Source organism: Oncorhynchus nerka, linkage group LG2 (assembly GCF_034236695.1).
Source record: "Oncorhynchus nerka isolate Pitt River linkage group LG2, Oner_Uvic_2.0, whole genome shotgun sequence".
Taxonomy (NCBI): Eukaryota; Metazoa; Chordata; class Actinopteri; order Salmoniformes; family Salmonidae; genus Oncorhynchus; species Oncorhynchus nerka.
The window spans coordinates 62,796,742-62,815,443 of NC_088397.1; the positions used below are offsets into that span (position 1 = coordinate 62,796,742).

At 42.8% G+C, this 18,702-nt stretch overlaps 1 protein-coding gene across 2 annotated transcripts in view; it reads right to left on the reverse strand.

The window, feature by feature from the left end:
* LOC115139263 (ethanolamine kinase 1-like) overlaps positions 1-5,756 on the reverse strand; it is a 34,743-nt gene extending 28,987 nt beyond the window's left edge. Inside the window, exons 1-2 of one of the 2 annotated variants that reach the window (XM_029676459.2) lie at positions 5,613-5,756; positions 5,277-5,464 (exon numbers count right to left, since the gene is read on the reverse strand). In XM_029676459.2, the coding sequence (XP_029532319.1) occupies positions 5,277-5,426 (150 nt within the window). In that variant the 5' untranslated portion in view covers positions 5,427-5,464; positions 5,613-5,756. Of the gene's footprint in view, positions 1-5,276 lie in introns of both variants that reach the window. The other variant, XM_029676452.2, reaches the window with a different exon arrangement.
* Positions 5,757-18,702: the final 12,946 nt, after the last annotated feature.

Genomic DNA, 18,702 nt, shown 5'->3' on the forward strand with positions numbered 1-18,702 from the left:
GGAGTTGGCGGATGCTTTAGTCCAGGTCTGGGAGGAGATCCCTCAGGAGACCATCCGCCACCTCATCAGGAACATGCCCAGGCGTTGTCATACAGGCACGTGGAGGCCACACACACTACTGAGCCTCATTTTGACTTGTTTTAAGGACATTACATCAAAGTTGGATCAGCCTGTAGTGTGGTTTTCCACTTTAATTTTGAGTGTCACTCCAAATCCAGACCTCCATGGGTTGATAAATTTGATTTCCATTGATCATTTTTGTGTGATTTTGTTGTCAGCACATTCAACTATGTAAAGAAAAAAGTATTTAATAAGAATATTTCATTCATTCAGATCTAGGATGTGTTATTTTAGTGTTCCCTATATTTTTTGAGCAGTGTACATAAAACATTTAAAAAACCTAAGAAATAGGTTAAATTACCAGATTCTCACATGGCCCATTTATTCGGCTATTGGTATTACTGGGAATATCAGCCAACAGACTACACATAATTTGAAGAAAGCAGTTGGAGAGTCTTGCACTTTATAGCCTACTTTTTAGGAGTGGGATGATTTTCAGACAGAGACAAATACAGATGATCAATATTAATTTCTAGGGAATGAAGTATACTATAGCGTAATCCAATTTAGGAAGTACATTTCCTTGGAAAGATAACTGTCCTGTGCATCTGCGCCCGTGCATAGGCTATAGCCTACTGTATTTAATTGAGACCGCAAGCACACCTGATCACGTGGAACCCCTTGCAATTGCCCAGTACACTGGAGCTTAACAACTGGGCCAAAGGGCAAGGGCTTTACAGGTAGGCTACTTGTTTAACTTCTCACAGACAAGGAAGAAGGGTCATTCCATGTCATTTCAGCAAGCCATGACACCCACCATCTCAGATTGTTCTGAAATCATTTCTGTAATTAGAAACATTAGATAAGCATTCCAGAAACATTATTTTGTTGAAATAAAGAGAATACATTATATAGGATGAAACAATACTCCGAGCCGCAGCGCCATACTCCTTGTTAACTTCTTGGTGACAGGGGGCAGTATTTCCACATCCGGATTAAATGCATGCCCAAATTCAACAGCCTGCTACTCCTCCCCAGAAGATAAGATATGCATATTATTAGTAGATTTGGATAGAAAACACTCTGAAGTTTCTAAAACTGTTTGAATCATGTCTGTGAGTATAACAGAATTAATTTAGCAGGCAAAACCCCAAGGACAAACCATTCAGATTGTTGGTTTTGTTGTCACACTTTTCATTGGGAATCCAGATTTCTAAGGGACCTTCTTGCAGTTCCTATCGCTTCCACTGGATGTCAACAGTCTTCAGAAATTGGTTGAGGTTTTTCCTTTGTGTAATGAAGAAGTACGGCAATCTTGAACGAGGGTCACTTGAAGTGTACTGTTAGAGGAGCGTGACCAGAAAGCATGCTACAGTTTGTTTTACTCCTGTATTGAAAACAGATCATCCAGTCTTCAATTTTATCGATTATTTACATTTAAAAAATACCTAAAGTTGTATTACAAAAGTAGTTTGAAATCTTTTGGCAAAGTTTACAGGTAACTTTTGAGATATTTTGTAGTCACGTTGCTCAAGTTGGAACCAGTGTTTTTCTGGATCAAATGCGCCAAATAAATGGACATTTTGCATATATATCTACGGTATTAATCAAACAAAAGGACCATTTGTGATGTTTATGGGACATATTGGAGTGCCAACAAAAGAAGCTCGTCAAAGGTAAGATATGAACTATATTTTTATTTCTGCGTTTTGTGTCACGCCTGCAGGGTTGAAATATGCTTTCTCTCTTTGTTTAAGGAGGTGCTATCCTCAGATAATAGCATCGATTGCTTTCGCCGAAAAGCCTTTTTGAAATCTGACATGTTGGCTGGATTCACAACAAGTGTAGCTTTAATTTGCTATCTTGCATGTGTGATTTAATAAGTTTGATTTTTATAGTAATTTCTTTGAATTTGGGCGCTCTGGATAGTGTCCCACATATATCCCAGAGAGGCTAAACAGAGAAGTGATACTATATACTTGTTGTTGGGGTGGGATTGGTGTTGAGGGGTCTGTGGGTGGCTTTTGACAACTTCTTTGGATTCCTCAAGTCTTTCTCTTTGTTAGAAAAAAGTTTGGTTCAAATCGGATGTTTGGTACTATAATTATTGAATATTATATAAATCCTAGAAATTAAAATAGCCAATTTGGGTGCAATCAATTAGCGTAATGTCTCAAAGATCTAATTATATTTCAACAAAATAATTTTGTAGGAATGCTAATCTTCTCTAACAGAACACTGAGATTATGGGTGTGGAAATCCTCTTTCTTGTGCTTTTTGAGGTGGAATGGCCCAGCTGTTTGCATTATCAGTGACCGCCACATCATTCAATGATTACTGTCGGGGGAGAAAGTAACACATGGGAACCCATGGTCTGCATCTGTAGTCTCTAGTCAAGTGTGGCTTTCTTTCCTATTTTCCTTTCCTTTACAAACAGTTCACACCATTGAGATGCACCCAATAGCTAATAACTGACCATATTTATGTTCACTGGAATGTGGACAATCCCTGACTAGTGATTTGACAGCTAAACAGACCACAGAGAGACTAGCCTTATAGACACTGGCCCGCTCTCTGGCCACCCACCCCAACATAGCTGGCATTCCTGGCATGGTTGACTAGAGAGATGGGCACACTGGCACCATGTCACGACCACACACACTGCCTTTATGAATGAATTATTTATCTCGTGACCGTCTACACATACCCAGAACACAATGCACCACTAAAACCTGTGATCATCCTGCACCAGTGTGTGTGTGGTGTGTTGCTCCACATGTCACAGGTAATAAAGCGCCAACACAACGGAGGAAACTACTAACAAACATTCTACTTTTAGGTGACATGTTCTTTGAATGAGAACAAAATGTCTGCATATCTTAGTAGGCTATTACTTTATTGTGGCTAAGCTTAAAAGCTTTGGGTCAAATGAAACAAAGTTTCTATCCATTGATGAGGTCATTTATCGAACATAAAAAAGTGACTAAATAGCTCTTGCATGCCCACATCAGAGTAAGGCAGAAGGCCACATGGCATTAACGTGTGATAATAAGCAGCTGTAAGCTCAAAGAATTGGAATGGGGTGTGACTGGGCTGTTGGTGTTGGCAGCATCTGGTGTTTTCAGGGATAGAGGGCTGGATGTTTGGGACTGGACTTGACACTAGATATTTACAGTAACTGAAAGCCCCCGCCCCTTCATGTCCAGGTGGCTCAGTCAGGTCAGTTGTGTTCCAGTACTCCCCCCCCCCCCCCCCCCCCAGTTTCTCACTCTCCCAGTCTCCCTCCGTATACGTTGGACTCATTCTGCCTCCCTCCGTATGTCTCCCTCTCCATCTGTCCTCCAGCTCTCTCTCTATAAGTCTCCGTCTCTCAATTTGTCCTCTCTCTTTCTCAGAGTTGGCATGTGCCCATGCCTGGGGGGGCAGCTGTATTGGGCTGTGTTGGCACAGGGCTGTGTGGGTTAAAGGGACAAAGGCAGGCAGACAAAGCCTGTTTGGGTGGCTCCCATTGAGAAAAGCTGTGTCGGGCGGTCAACAGTGTCACGATCTCAGTTACAGGGCAAAAGGGGTGACCAGCCCAGATTAGGTTAGGCACACACACGTAAATATCCAGCGGGGACAGTCACATTCTGGCCTCAATGTACAAAACAACCCAGAATGACTGGAGAGTTAGATTTGTCAGCACTAGAAGAGGAGTGGGAAGTTACTCTCCCTAGCAAGGCCCCAATGAAACCAGTGTGTCATGTATCATTAGTGTCATCATCATATCTCCAGCCAGGTCACCCGTGATACAAGTCAGTATTCGACTTCATCCATGTCTGAGGACGTCAGGAGCTGACGTGGAAACCGGCCACTAGCGGCAACATTGAGTTCAAGTAAGTTTAACTTGTGGACAGAGATGGCGGATGAGCTTAAGCATCTGCCTCTGATTCCAAAGGTCGCAAATTCAAATCCAGCAATAGAAATTTGTTTTTGACATGTTTATTTTAAGCCTAACCTTAACCCTTATGTTAACCATTTGGAGTTCATGCCTAACTTTAGCCTTAAACACTTTGAAATTTGACGTTTGGAACAACTAGGAAATTTGACGTTATAAACATGGATGAACATCTAATTCTGATGTGAGACTTGGTAGCATATGCATATATCTCACATGTCAACACATTGCCATAAAACTGCTGACATTTGGGCAGGAGACAAGCGTCACCCGATAGCAGGCCTACCTACTGCTTAGTACCAATGAATAATGCATTTCCCCGAATGACTGACAGGAACCCAAAACATGGCAGGGTCAGAGTAATTCACACAAACAGGGTAATAAATAGGCCTAGCTAGGTGCATCAATGGACATCAATTCCAGTTTGTATGGAGATAAGAGTGAGGCGTGTTTGTGTGCCTATGCAGTTGGGGGTGAGTTGTGTCTTGTGTGAATTCAAAATTAGGTGCGTGTCTGGGGTCAGGCAATTAGGATGGGGATATGAAGTGGTCATCAGACCATGGGTGACTCTCACAGGGTATTGTAATCCTACAGACACACAGCGTTGCCACTGCCATGTCCATCTTATCTGAGTGGACAGCTTTCAAGGTGCCTGTATTTACAAGAAGCTATCAGGGCAGTGTAAAATGTAAATTAGATAGGGGCTTTGAGCTAATACATACAGCCAGGCTCTATTTCTGCTGTCTAATGTTAACGTCATCAATGCTGCCTGACCCTCACGTCATTGCCAGCTGGTCACTGACAAATACAGATTACTGGACACATTTCATCCACACACACTTTCTGTAACCACAGACAAAAGGGGTTAGTTATCAATAGCTATATTTGCTGTAACGGTCTCTTTTAAATACGTCACGTCTTGAAAGAGAGAGAGACATGACATTTCTATCAATATATATATATCTATGGAGCACTGAAGACTGACACGAAAATGTCTTATTCATTCGACCTAAGAACCATCAAAGTGGTTAGTTAATTAGCTACTACTACTCCCTGGGCGCAACCAAGCTAACGTTAGCTAGCTAACACCACTAACTTTCATCTCAGCTTGAATACCTAACTGCAAACTAAATGCAGGAGAAGCCAATGATAAAATGTATGCACAAGGCGAGGAATATATCAAGGGACTGGTCTGATAGCTATGCTAACTTTAGCTAGCTAGCCAACTAGTGATGTTGGACCATTGGCGCATCATTCAGTGGAGAATTGTCAACCTTACCTTGGTCTTGACATGGTTCATGTCCCACGCTGGCCGAAGCTGCTTTATCAACTTCATTGCTCCATCCGTTACATTATTTTCCTCCACGAAAATCGGGAATTTTCGAATTACCGGCGACCCAACAGGCACGTGTATCTCAGTCTCCATCATGTGGTTAATTTTCCGTTTCGAATAATTAACAGATATTTCTGGAATTCGGGACATAAAAAAAATAGTTAACAGTTGTTTTATGAGCTGGTTGGTATAAACGGCTAACGTTGGTTAGCAAATGAGCTAGCTAAACCAGGGGCTTGTGGGTGTGAAAAGCAACAGCGCTGATGAAGAAGATGCAACAACCGGTGAGATCCTCTTCGGTTTTCTCAGGAGCCGGTCAGTCCACGACACGATTTCCTCCGACTTGGCACCGCCCTCGCGAAATCATCCGATGCTCGACAAGCACACCGGTGGGCTCGGGGAATGACAACCAAAGATTTGTGTGACGACAGCACTCCAACCCGCGGACGGGGAGCACGCACACTTTTTAAGCCGAGTTTGTCCGAGTGGAGCCGAAGAGCACCAGAGAGTCTTCTTCAGCGCTATGGTTTCCAATCATATACAATGAGTCATTATTAAATAACACGAGGGGCAACATTTATAACCTTGAATGAGGACCTACTTTGGATCAGAAAGCCCTCACATGTCATTGTTTTTGCACAACATTTTAGACTTATTGAGTAGTCACAGGCACTAGACATAATTTGGTGCGGGGCGCCCCCAATTTCATCCAGTGGGTGTCAGTGTTGTAATGCAAAAACCAGGCGATTACCAGTGCAAGCAATGTTATTGCATTCAATATACAATGGGGTCTGAAATGATTGACACCCTTAATAAAGATTTAGCAAATACTGAGCTAAATTATATGCCAAAAATTGGGAATTCATATTATTTTATACTAAAGCAATTGTTTAGAGAAAGAGATTTTGTTAAAAAAAGGTAGGAGTCAAAATTATTGACACCCCTGTTTTCAATTCCTTTTAATACCTCACCTTGCAAGGATACGTGCAATGAACCTTTTTCTAAAATGTTATATGAGAACACATTGATAAAGATCTCAGAACATTCCTTCATATAGAATCCTTCCAGATCCTTGATATTCTTACATTTACATTTACATTTAAGTCATTTAGCAGACGCTCTTATCCAGAGCGACTTACAAATTGGTGCTTTCACCTTATGACATCCAGTGGAACAGCCACTTTACAATAGTGCATCTAGGTCTTTTAAGGGGGGAGAAGGATTACTTTATCCTATCCTAGGTATTCCTTAAAGAGGTGGGGTTTCAGGTGTCTCCGGAAGGTGGTGATTGACTCCGCTGTCCTGGCGTCGTGAGGGAGTTTGTTCCACCATTGGGGGGCCAGAGCAGCGAACAGTTTTGACTGGGCTGAGCGGGAACTGTACTTCCTCAGTGGTAGGGAGGCGAGCAGGCCAGAGGTGGATGAACGCAGTGCCCTTGTTTGGGTGTAGGGCCTGATCAGAGCCTGGAGGTAGTGAGGTGCCGTTCCCCTCACAGCTCAGTAGGCAAGCACCATGGTCTTGTAGCGGATGCGAGCTTCAACTGGAAGCCAGTGGAGAGAGCGGAGGAGCGGGGTGACGTGAGAGAACTTGGGAAGGTTGAACACCAGACGGGCTGCGGCGTTCTGGATGAGTTGTAGGGGTTTAATGGCACAGGCAGGGAGCCCAGCCAACAGCGAGTTGCAGTAATCCAGACGGGAGATGACAAGTGCCTGGATTAGGACCTGCGCCGCTTCCTGTGTGAGGCAGGGTCGTACTCTGCGGATGTTGTAGAGCATGAACCTACAGGAACGGGCCACCGCCTTGATGTTATTTGAGAACGACAGGGTGTTGTCCAGGATCACGCCAAGGTTCTTAGCGCTCTGGGACGAGGACACAATGGAGTTGTCAACCGTGATGGCGAGATCATGGAACGGGCAGTCCTTCCCGGGAGGAAGAGCAGCTCCGTCTTGCCGAGGTTCAGCTTGAGGTGATGATCCGTCATCCACACTGATATGTCTGCCAGACATGCAGAGATGCGATTCGCCACCTGGTCGTCAGAAGGGGGAAAGGAGAAGATTAATTGTGTGTCGTCTGCATAGCAATGATAGGAGAGACCATGTGAGGTTATGACAGAGCCAAGTGACTTGGTGTATAGCGAGAATAGGAGAGGGCCTAGAACAGAGCCCTGGGGGACACCAGTGGTGAGAGCACGTGGTGAGGAGACGGATTCTCGCCACGCCACCTGGTAGGAGCGACCTGTCAGGTAGGACGCAATCCAAGCGTGGGCCGCGCCGGAGATGCCCAACTCGGAGAGGGTGGAGAGGAGGATCTGATGGTTCACAGTATCGAAGGCAGCCGATAGGTCTAGAAGGATGAGAGCAGAGGAGAGAGAGTTAGCTTTAGCAGTGCGGAGCGCCTCCGTGATACAGAGAAGAGCAGTCTCAGTTGAATGACTAGTCTTGAAACCTGACTGATTTGGATCAAGAAGGTCATTCTGAGAGAGATAGCGGGAGAGCTGGCCAAGGACGGCACGTTCAAGAGTTTTGGAGAGAAAAGAAAGAAGGGATACTGGTCTGTAGTTGTTGACATCGGAGGGATCGAGTGTAGGTTTTTTCAGAAGGGGTGCAACTCTCGCTCTCTTGAAGACGGGAGGGACGTAGCCAGCGGTCAGGGATGAGTTGATGAGCGAGGTGAGGTAAGGGAGAAGGTCACCGGAGATGGTCTGGAGAAGAGAGGAGGGGATAGGGTCAAGCGGGCAGGTTGTTGGGCGGCCGGCCGTCACAAGACGCGAGATGTCATCTGGAGAGAGAGGGAGAAAGAGGTCAGAGCACAGGGTAGGGCAGTGTGAGCAGAACCAGCGGTGTCGTTTGACTTAGCAAACGAGGATCGGATGTCGTCGACCTTCTTTTCAAAATGGTTGACGAAGTCATCTGCAGAGAGGGAGGAGGGGGGGGAGGGGGAGGAGGATTCAAGAGGGAGGAGAAGGTGGCAAAGAGCTTCCTAGGGTTAGAGGCAGATGCTTGGAATTTAGAGTGGTAGAAAGTGGCTTTAGCAGCAGAGACAGAGGAGGAAAATGTAGAGAGGAGGGAGTGAAAGGATGCCGTGTCTGCAGGGAGGCGAGTTTTCCTCCATTTCCGCTCGGCTGCCCGGAGCCCTGTTCTTCATCTGCGCTTATCAACTGTCATCTTCAATTAGTTTTAAGTCCGGAGACTGAAATTGTTATCAACCCCTTTACAATCACTAAATCAATCACAGATATATACACACAATAATTATATATACTTTAAATGCCCAGTGCAATAAGAAATAGATTTTCCTGTATTTACAGTGCATTTGGAATGTATTCAGACCCCTTACTTTTTCCACAAAATTAATTAAGTAAAACAAAAACCATCACTTTTTTGACAATCAGATCAAAATGTCTTGATTGGTTGTGTTCATGACACATTAAAACGTAATATTTTTTTATACATTTCTTTACAGTTAAATTACATGTCTTTACTATAAATCCCATAAAAAGGGAGGTCCCGTTAAAAAGATTGTGACCGTCCAAATGTCATGGTGTAATTCACACTCTGGATGTCACTTTCAAGTGAATTTACTGCTGTTTGCTAATACCCTTATATAAAATTCTGGCCTTGAATGCAAACACTGTAATAATACTTTTGGAATTGATTTATGATTTATTTGCACAGGGAAATGTATCAAACCGAAGCTGATGCATTTCATGCTTTGAACTTATTATATTGAACAAATCCACCTTTCATCGATTAAGTTTCAAAATATTATGGCCCCCCTAAACTGGGTTTGTGCCCCACCTTGGCCACGCAATTCAAAATGTACTGGACATGCCACTGTGTGTGTGTGTGTGTGTGTGTGTGTGTGTGTGTGTGTGTGTGTGTGTGTGTGTGTGTGTGTGTGTGTGAGAGAGAGAGAGAGAGAGTGTGTATGTCAGTGGAGGCTGATGGGGGAGGACGGCTCATAATAATGGCCGGAATGAGTAAGTAAATAGAATGGTATCAAATGTTTTTTATATGTTTGATTCCATTCACTCCATTCCAGACATTACACGCCATTCCAGCCATTATTATGAGCCATCCTCTCTTCAGCAGCCTCCACTGGTGTGTGTGTGTGCACAGGTTCCTGCACAGGTGGGGCAGCTCAAAGCTTAAATGCACCAGCGTTCCATGAATATCTGAGCCATGAGGAAATGTTTACATTCCCACATTTTCTCTCTTTCTCTCTCTCTCTCTCTCTCTCTCTCTCTCACACACACACACACACACACACACACACACACACACACACACACACACACACACACACACACACACACACACACACACACACACACACACACACACAGTCACACTCACACACAATGAAGCAACAAGCATTCTAAACTAAACTCAGTTATCCCTCTCCACACCCTACCCAATTTCTCATGTCAAAGTGCATGTTGACACACACACATTTTAAGTTTGATAGATTGTGAGTCTGAATGGGTGTGTTTGGGAAGTAGTGCATCTCTGCCTCTCGACATAAGTCTTGAATGGCTCATTTATACACATGCAATCACACTGTCAAACACTAGGTGACATACCAACGCAAAGGCTCATGCACACACTCACATGCACACACACATGATCACATAATGGCTGACCCACAAATGCAAACACACTTTCAAAAAGACAAAGATAAAAACACAGCACACACACACACACTAACACATCTAACTGACTGCACAGCTGTGGTAAAGGGGGAGTGCACGGTACACAAACAAACACACACACACTTGCATGCATGCAAGCACATACACACACACGCATCCACACACACACACAAGCACACACACACATCTAACTGACTGGGGGATCTAACTCTATTGTAGAGTTGACAGATGGTCTTTAGATGGTGCTCAGTTAATGATTAGCTATGTCATCACTTAATCAGAGTACCATTAATCTGTCACACACACACACACACACACAGGGTTGGTAGGGTCATTCACTGCCTACATTTACCATGGCACAGTCAGTTCAAACAGGTACATGCTGTCCATTTTATACAAACCACAGCTTTCTTCTAAACTCTAGGGAGTCAAGGACTGATTTGTAAAGCCAATGTTAGAGCCATTTTGTATGTTAAACCAAGTGTATAGAAGTATTTTTGGTGATTTATTATCCTATAGAAATTGTATGAAAACGGTTTTATTTATGTGGAATCTCCCTTTAATGGTTATTTCTACACCAAGTAGCCAAGTGTGAGTTTGCTGTTTGAGGTGTATTTAAAGGCTTTGCGATAGTGTCACTAACATGTGATAGGAGCCTGCTGCTAGAAAGATGCCTTAAGGTACAGTTTTCAACTTTCGTAGTGGCGTCAAATAATGTCCCCAATATACTAATAGGCCACTTCCTTTACACACCTTTACAAGGACTGTTTCAATGCGTTTCCAAGAAAAGGCATGACATGTAATTTATTGGTTGAGTCAAACCTCATATTGATTGTAAACAGAAAATGTCTAGGTTTGTCACAGTTCCTTTGTTGGTAAGTGTTAATGATGGCAAACAAACTCCAAAAGGCACAACAATTATTATGGTAAAAAGGATGAACTAAACAGCAAATCCAATGATATAAATCCAAACAGTATAAACAACAGGATACGGTATAACCACTTACTAACAAAGGACCTGTGTGACAAACTTGGACACTTTGTGAGTACAATAAATATGATGTTTGAGCAAATACATTTTCTTGGAAATGCCTTGATGCAGTCCTTGTAAACAGAGGCACCATGCCCATAGGGGCCACAGAGGCACGTACCCCCTCAGCTCTGTCCTGTTTAAATAATAATAATAATTTTAGTTGTTGCTTCTCTGTAATACTACTGGCCACCTAGCAATTTTATGAATTTAGCCAGCCCAGATAGGTTCCCAACCTCATAACTAGCTACCAAGAAGCCATTTTAGGCTATTAATCAAGTTAGAGTAGCTAACTTGTCTTACTATCTTAGACTTTAGAAATGCAAGCAATAACTAAATATAGTGAATTAGATTCACATTCCATTCAATCTTTTACCCAGATTTTAGCAGTGTGACGACCCACCCACTCTGTCTGCCGAATTCTTTCTCTTTGCTGTTTTCCTTAATAGGATGTCGGTGGGCAGAGCCACGAAGGTTGTCAGCAAAATGGGACACACCTGGGCTCTGGTGTGTCCCAGAGATGAATACACCTTTACCCCATTCATTGAGGAGACTCTCTCCGCGTAGACACAATGTATTTTTGGTTGTGGTATTTTGCACCTCTCAACACCCCTCACCATCTATGCACGCATCCACTCACTTGCACTACGGATTACTAACTACACACACCATTGTTAATTGTATATAGTTGAGTTAATAAATATATTTTTGTCATTCCTTGATCTCTGCATTGTCTCCCTTTTTATTACGGCTACGAGGCGGTTCGTGACAGCAGAGATGCAGAGAAGCATATTTAGTTCCTTTAAAAAATGAATCAACAATCAGGAGAATACAGACAGCGCAATATGTATGCTGAAAAATCGATGAGGGGTGGGGGGGTTCTAAGCTGACATATGGAATTGTTTTAAGGTCATATAATACGTAACTTAGCTCTTTGATTCAGAATTTTAAGACCCCTTTGGTATAAAAAAAAATATATACAGTACCAGTCAAAAGGGGTTTCCTTTATTTTTTACTATTTTCTACATTGTAGAATAATATTGAAGACATCAACACTATTAAATAACACATATGGAATCATGTAGTAACCAGAAAAGTATATATTTAGTAGTAACCAAATCAAAATATATCTTATATTTGAGATTCTTAAAAGTAGTCACCCTTTTCCTTGATGACAGCTTTGCACACTCTTGGCATTTTTTCAACAAGTGGTGTAAAGTACTTAAGTACAAATACTTCAAAGTACTACTTAAGTAGTTTTTTTGTGTAGCTGTACTTTACTTTTACTTCACTACATTCCTAAAGAAAATATTGTACTTTTTACTCCATACATTTTCCCTGACACCCAAAAGTACTCGTTACATTTTGAATGCTTGGCACACTTATCAAGCGAACATCCCCAGTCATCCCTATTGCCTCTGATCTGTCAGACTCATTAAACACAAATGCTTCATTTGTAAATTATGTCTGAATGTTGGAGTGTGCCCCTGGCTATCGGAAAATAAAAAATAAAATGGTGCCATCTGGTTTGCTTAATATAAGAAATTTGAAATTATTTTTACTTTTATTTTTGATACTTAAGTATATTCAACCAAATACTTTTAGACATTTACTCAAGTAATGTTTTACTTGAGTCATTTTCTATTAGGGTATCTTTACTTTTACTCAAGTATGAATTTTTTTTCCATCACTGCTCTCAACCAGCTTCACCTGGAATGCTTTTCCAATGGTCTTGAAGGAGTTCCCACATATGCTAAGCACTTGTTGGCTGATTTTCCTTCACTCTGCGGTCCAACTCATCTCAAACCATCTCGATTGGGTTGAGGTCGGGTGATTATGGAGGCCAGGTCATCTGATGCAGCACTCCATCAATCTCCTTCTTGGTCAAATAGCCCTTACACAGCCTGTAGGTGTGTTGGGTCATTGTCCTGTTGAAAATCAAATAATAGTCCCACTATGCGCAAACCAGATTGGATGGCGTATAGCTGCAGAATGCTGTGGTAGCCATACTCGTTAAGTGTGCCTTGAATTCTAAATTAATCAGGGAGTGTCATCAGCAAAGCACCTCCTCCTCCATGCTTCACTTGGGAACTTCACGGAGATAATCCGTTCACCTACTCTGCATCTCACTAAGACACGGTACCAAAAAATCTCAAATTTGGACACATCAAACCAAAGGACAGATTGCCACTAGTCTAATGTCCATTGCTCATGTTTCTTTGCCCAAGCAAGTATTTTCTTATTGGTGTCCTTTAGTAGTGGTTTCTTTGTAGCAATGCGACTATGAATGCCTGATTCACGCAGTCTCCTCTGAACAGTTGATTTTGAGATGTGTCTGTTACTTGAACTTTGTGAACCATTTATTTAGGCTGCAAATTTATGAGGCTGGTAACTCTAATGAACTTATCCTCTGCAGCAGAGGTAACTCTGGGTCTTCCTTTCCTGTGGCGGTCCTCATGAGAGCTAGTTTCATCATAATGCTTAATGGTTTTTGTGACTGCACTTGAAGAAACTTCCAAAGTTTTTGGCATTTTCCGCATTGACTGTTCTTCATGTCTTACAGTAATGATGGACTGTTGTTTCTCTTTGCTTATTTCATCTGTTCTTGCCATAATATGAACTTTATCAAATAGGGATATCTTCTGTATACTACCCCTACCTTGTCACAACACAACTGATAGGCTCAAACGCATTAAGAAGGAAAGAAATTCCACAAATGAACTTTTAACAAGGCACACCTGTTAATTGAAACGCATTCAAATCAAATCAAATCAAATTTATTTATATAGCCCTTCGTACATCAGCTGATATCTCAAAGTGCTGTACAGAAACCCAGCCTAAAACCCCAAACAGCAAGCAATGCAGGTGTAGAAGCACGGTGGCTAGGAAAAACTCCCTAGAAAGGCCAAAACCTAGCAAGAAACCTAGAGAGGAACCAGGCTATGTGGGGTGGCCAGTCCTCTTCTGGCTGTGCCAGGTGGAGATTATAACAGAACATGGCCAAGATGTTCAAATGTTCATAAATGACCAGCATGGTCGAATAATAATACGGCAGAACAGTTGAAACTGGAGCAGCAGCACAGTCAGGTGGAAGTTGAAACTGGAGCAGCAGCATGGCCAGGTGGACTGGGGACAGCAAGGAGTCATCATGTCAGGTAGTCCTGGGGCATGGTCCTAGGGCTCAGGTCCTCTGAGAGAGAGAAAGAAAGAGAGAAGGAGAGAATTAGAGAACGCACACTTAGATTCACACAGGACACCGAATAGGACAGGAGAAGTACTCCAGATATAACAAACTGACCCCAGCCCCCCGACACATAAACTACTGCAGCATAAATACTGGAGGCTGAGACAGGAGGGGTCAGGAGACACTGTGGCCCCATCCGAGGACACCCCCGGACAGGGCCAAACAGGAAGGATATAACCCCACCCACTTTGCCAAAGCACAGCCTCCACACCACTAGAGGGATATCTTCAACCACCAACTTACCATCCTGAGACAAGGCTGAGTATAGCCCACAAAGATCTCCGCCACGGCACAACCCAAGGGGGGGGGGGGGGTGCCAACCCAGACAGGATGACCACAACAGTGAATCAACCCACTCAGGTGACGCACCCCCTCCAGGGACGGCTTGAGAGAGCCCCAGTAAGCCAGTGACTCAGCCCCTGTAATAGGGTTAGAGGCAGAGAATCCCAGTGGAAAGAGGGGAACCGGCCAGGCAGAGACAGCAAGGGCGGTTCGTTGCTCCAGAGCCTTTCGTTCACCTTCCCACTCCTGGGCCAGACTACACTCAATCATATGACCCACTGAAGAGATGAGTCTTCAGTAAAGACTTAAAGGTTGAGACTGAGTTTGCGTCTCTGACATGGGTAGGCAGACCGTTCCATAAAAATGGAGCTCTATAGGAGAAAGCCCTGCCTCCAGCTGTTTGCTTAGAAATTCTAGGGACAATTAGGAGGCCTGCGTCTTGTGACCGTAGCGTACGTGTAGGTATGTACGGCAGGACCAAATCAGAGAGATAGGTAGGAGAAAGCCCATGTAATGCTTTGTAGGTTAGCAGTAAAACCTTGAAATCAGCCCTTGCTTTGACAGGAAGCCAGTGTAGAGAGGCTAGCACTGGAGTAATATGATCAAATTTTTTGGTTCTAGTCAGGATTCTAGCAGCCGTATTTAGCACTAACTGAAGTTTATTTAGTGCTTTATCCGGGTAGCCGGAAAATAGAGCATTGCAGTAGTCTAACCTAGAAGTGACAAAAGCATGGATTAATTTTTCTGCATCATTTTTGGACAGAAAGTTTCTGATTTTTGCAATGTTACGTAGATGGAAAAAAGCTGTCCTCGAAATGGTCTTGATATGTTCTTAAAAAGAGAGATCAGGGTCCAGAGTAACGCCGAGGTCCTTCACAGTTTTATTTGAGACGACTGTACAACCATTAAGATTAATTGTCAGATTCAACAGAAGATCTCTTTGTTTCTTGGGACCTAGAACAAGCATCTCTGTTTTGTCCGAGTTTAATAGTAGAAAGTTTGCAGCCATCCACTTCCTTATGTCTGAAACACATGCTTCTAGCGAGGGCAATTTTGGGGCTTCGCCATGTTTCATTGAAATGTACAGCTGTGTGTCATCCGCATAGCAGTGAAAGTTTACAATATGTTTTCGAATAACATCCCCAAGAGGTAAAATATATAGTGAAAACAATAGTGGTCCTAAAACGGAACCTTGAGGAACACCGAAATTTACAGTTGATTTGTCAGAGGGCAAACCATTCACAGAGACAAACTGATATCTTTCCGACAGATAAGATCTAAACCAGGCCAGAACATGTCCGTGTAGACCAATTTGGGTTTCCAATCTCTCCAAAAGAATGTGGTGATCGATGGTATCAAAAGCAGCACTAAGGTCTAGGAGCACGAGGACAGATGCAGAGCCTCGGTCCGATGCCATTAAAATGTCATTTACCACCTTCACAAGTGCCGTCTCAGTGCTATGATGGGGTCTAAAACCAGACTGAAGCATTTCGTATACATTGTTTGTCTTCAGGAAGGCAGTGAGTTGCTGCGCAACAGCCTTTTCTAAAATTTTTGAGAGGAATGGAAGATTCGATATAGGCCGATAGTTTTTTATATTTTCTGGGTCAAGGTTTGGCTTTTTCAAGATAGGCTTTATTACTGCCACTTTTAGTGAGTTTGGTACACATCCAGTGGATAGAGAGCCGTTTATTATGTTCAACATAGGAGGGCCAAGCACAGGAAGCAGCTCTTTCAGTAGTTTAGTTGGAATAGGGTCCAGTATGCAGCTTGAAGGTTTAGAAGCCATGATTATTTTCATCATTGTGTCAAGAGATATAGTACTAAAACACTTGAGCGTCTCTCTTGATCCTAGGTCCTGGCAGAGTTGTGCAGACTCAGGACAACTGAGGTTTGGAGGAATACGCAGGTTTAAAGAGGAGTCCGTAATTTGCTTTCTAATAATCATAATCTTTTCCTCAAAGAAGTTCATGAATTTATCACTGCTAAAGTGAAAGTCATCCTCTCTTGGGGAATGCTGCTTTTTAGTTAGTATCAAAAAGGAATTTCGGATTGTTCTTATTTTCCTCAATTAAGTTAGAAAAATAGGATGATCGAGCAGCAGTAAGGGCTCTTCGGTACTGCACGGTACCGTCCTTCCAAGCTAGTCGGAAGACTTCCAGTTTGGTGTGGCGCCATTTCCGTTCCAATTTTCTGGAAGCTTGCTTCAGAGCTCAGGTATTTTCTGTGTACCAGGGAGCTAGTTTCTTATGAGAATTTTTTTTAGTTTTTAGGGGTGCAACTGCATCTAGGGTATTGCGCAAGGTTAAATTGAGATCCTCTGCATTCCAGGTGACTACCTCATGAAGCTGGTTGAGAGTATGCCAAGAGTGTGCAAAGCTGTCATCAAGGCAAAGGGTGGCTACTTTGAAGAATCTCACTCTTTTTTGGTTACTACACGATTCCATATGTGTTATAGTTTTGATGTTTCACTATTATTCTACAATGTAGAAAATAGTAAAAATAAAGAAAAACCCTTGAATGAGTAGGTGTGTCCAAACTTTTGACTGGTACTGTATATAAACATTTTTTTAAAATAAAATATTGAATTTGGCCTTAACTACTACACACCATAGAATAACACATTCATAAATGTCAAAAAGGACAGTCACAATATGTATCATAAGATTTTGAAGTGTCTCTGTCCTATATCTAGATATTTTTTTTACACATATTTACAGTAGCACCCCTCCAGACCATCCCCCCAGCCCAGCCAGATCACCCGTGATACAAGTCAGTATTCGACGTCCATCCATGTCTGAGGACGTTGGGAGATGACGTGGAAACCGGGCACTAGGGGCAACAGTGAACGCTGTTACCTTCAAGTAGGTTTCAGTTTTACTAGGGCATTGTGGACGTGGATGGGGATAAGGATCTGCCTCTGCCTCTGAAACCAAAGTTCAAATCCAGTTTTTGAGATTTTTGTTTTAACCCTGTCCCAAACCTTAACCCTTACTGTAATCATTCAGAGTTAATGCCCAACCTTAAGTTTTCAGAGTTATTGCCTAAACTTAAACTTAAACACATCAACATTTGCAACAACTTTAAAATTTGATGTTTGAGAAACATGGATGAATGTCTAATTCTGACATGAGACTGTGAGAGCTAGTTGCCCAGATATCCTCACATACTTTGTGGCCCCTCAAGTTTTGGTGGTGCATGAAACCCCTGCTTATAAAGGAAGTGGCTTATTAGAATGTTGGGACATTGTTTTAAGCCACTGTAGCCACTGCTAATAGGTCACCAGACTGAAATATCCAGGTTTACAGGGTAAAGGAAAACTAACTACAGTGGTTTCATACAGGACAAGCATGCAATTTTCACATACAGTCATATCTGAGCTGGGTATGACAATGCAGACAAATATATGTCTAATGCATAGCTAATCAACAAGTCTTTACACAATACAACACTTTAAAACAAACATTGTGTCTGTAAACATGTTATAAGTCTGTCCTATTGTGTATCAAGGCATGCTAATGTTATACAAAGCATCTGCCAAGCTATGTTGGCCATCTGGACCTTACAGAGCTCCGGACTTTTATAGGGACCCCTTTTCACTAGTTCCTCTGTATGCCTTTATGTCCTGTGCCCTCCCTCTTACCCCATGGATAGCCCATGCGCTCTCTCCCCAACTCTCTTTCTTACTCTCCTTTAACACACTCTGCCATTTCAACTTGAACTAACCTCTTCCTCCCTTTTCCTCCTGCCTGTCTCATTTACTTTTCTCCTATCTATCCTGAACCTGCCAGAATGGGGATCCCACCTCACCCACACACTCTGCTTCAGAAGGGCTCCAACCCAACCTGCACTGCTTAATCTCCATCTCCCTCTCTTTCCCTTTCCCTTTCTTACCCCCCTTTACCCCTCCCTTTGTTTTCTTGTTGGTTTCAGTGATTTAAGTGTAATGACATTTATGAGCTTCATTCAGTTCAGTCCCAGTCTCATGACTCTCGCATGCCACATGTGCTGATTTAAGACCACTCCTATAGGAGAGAGTCCCAATACAGGATCAGTGATCTAGATGGACAAGGAAAGGAAGCAAGTTAAAGACATTCTCCGGTACTTTGTATACTTTTTAGCTTGTAGTTCTGAAAGTAGCACTCACGAGCCAAAAGTGGTCCCT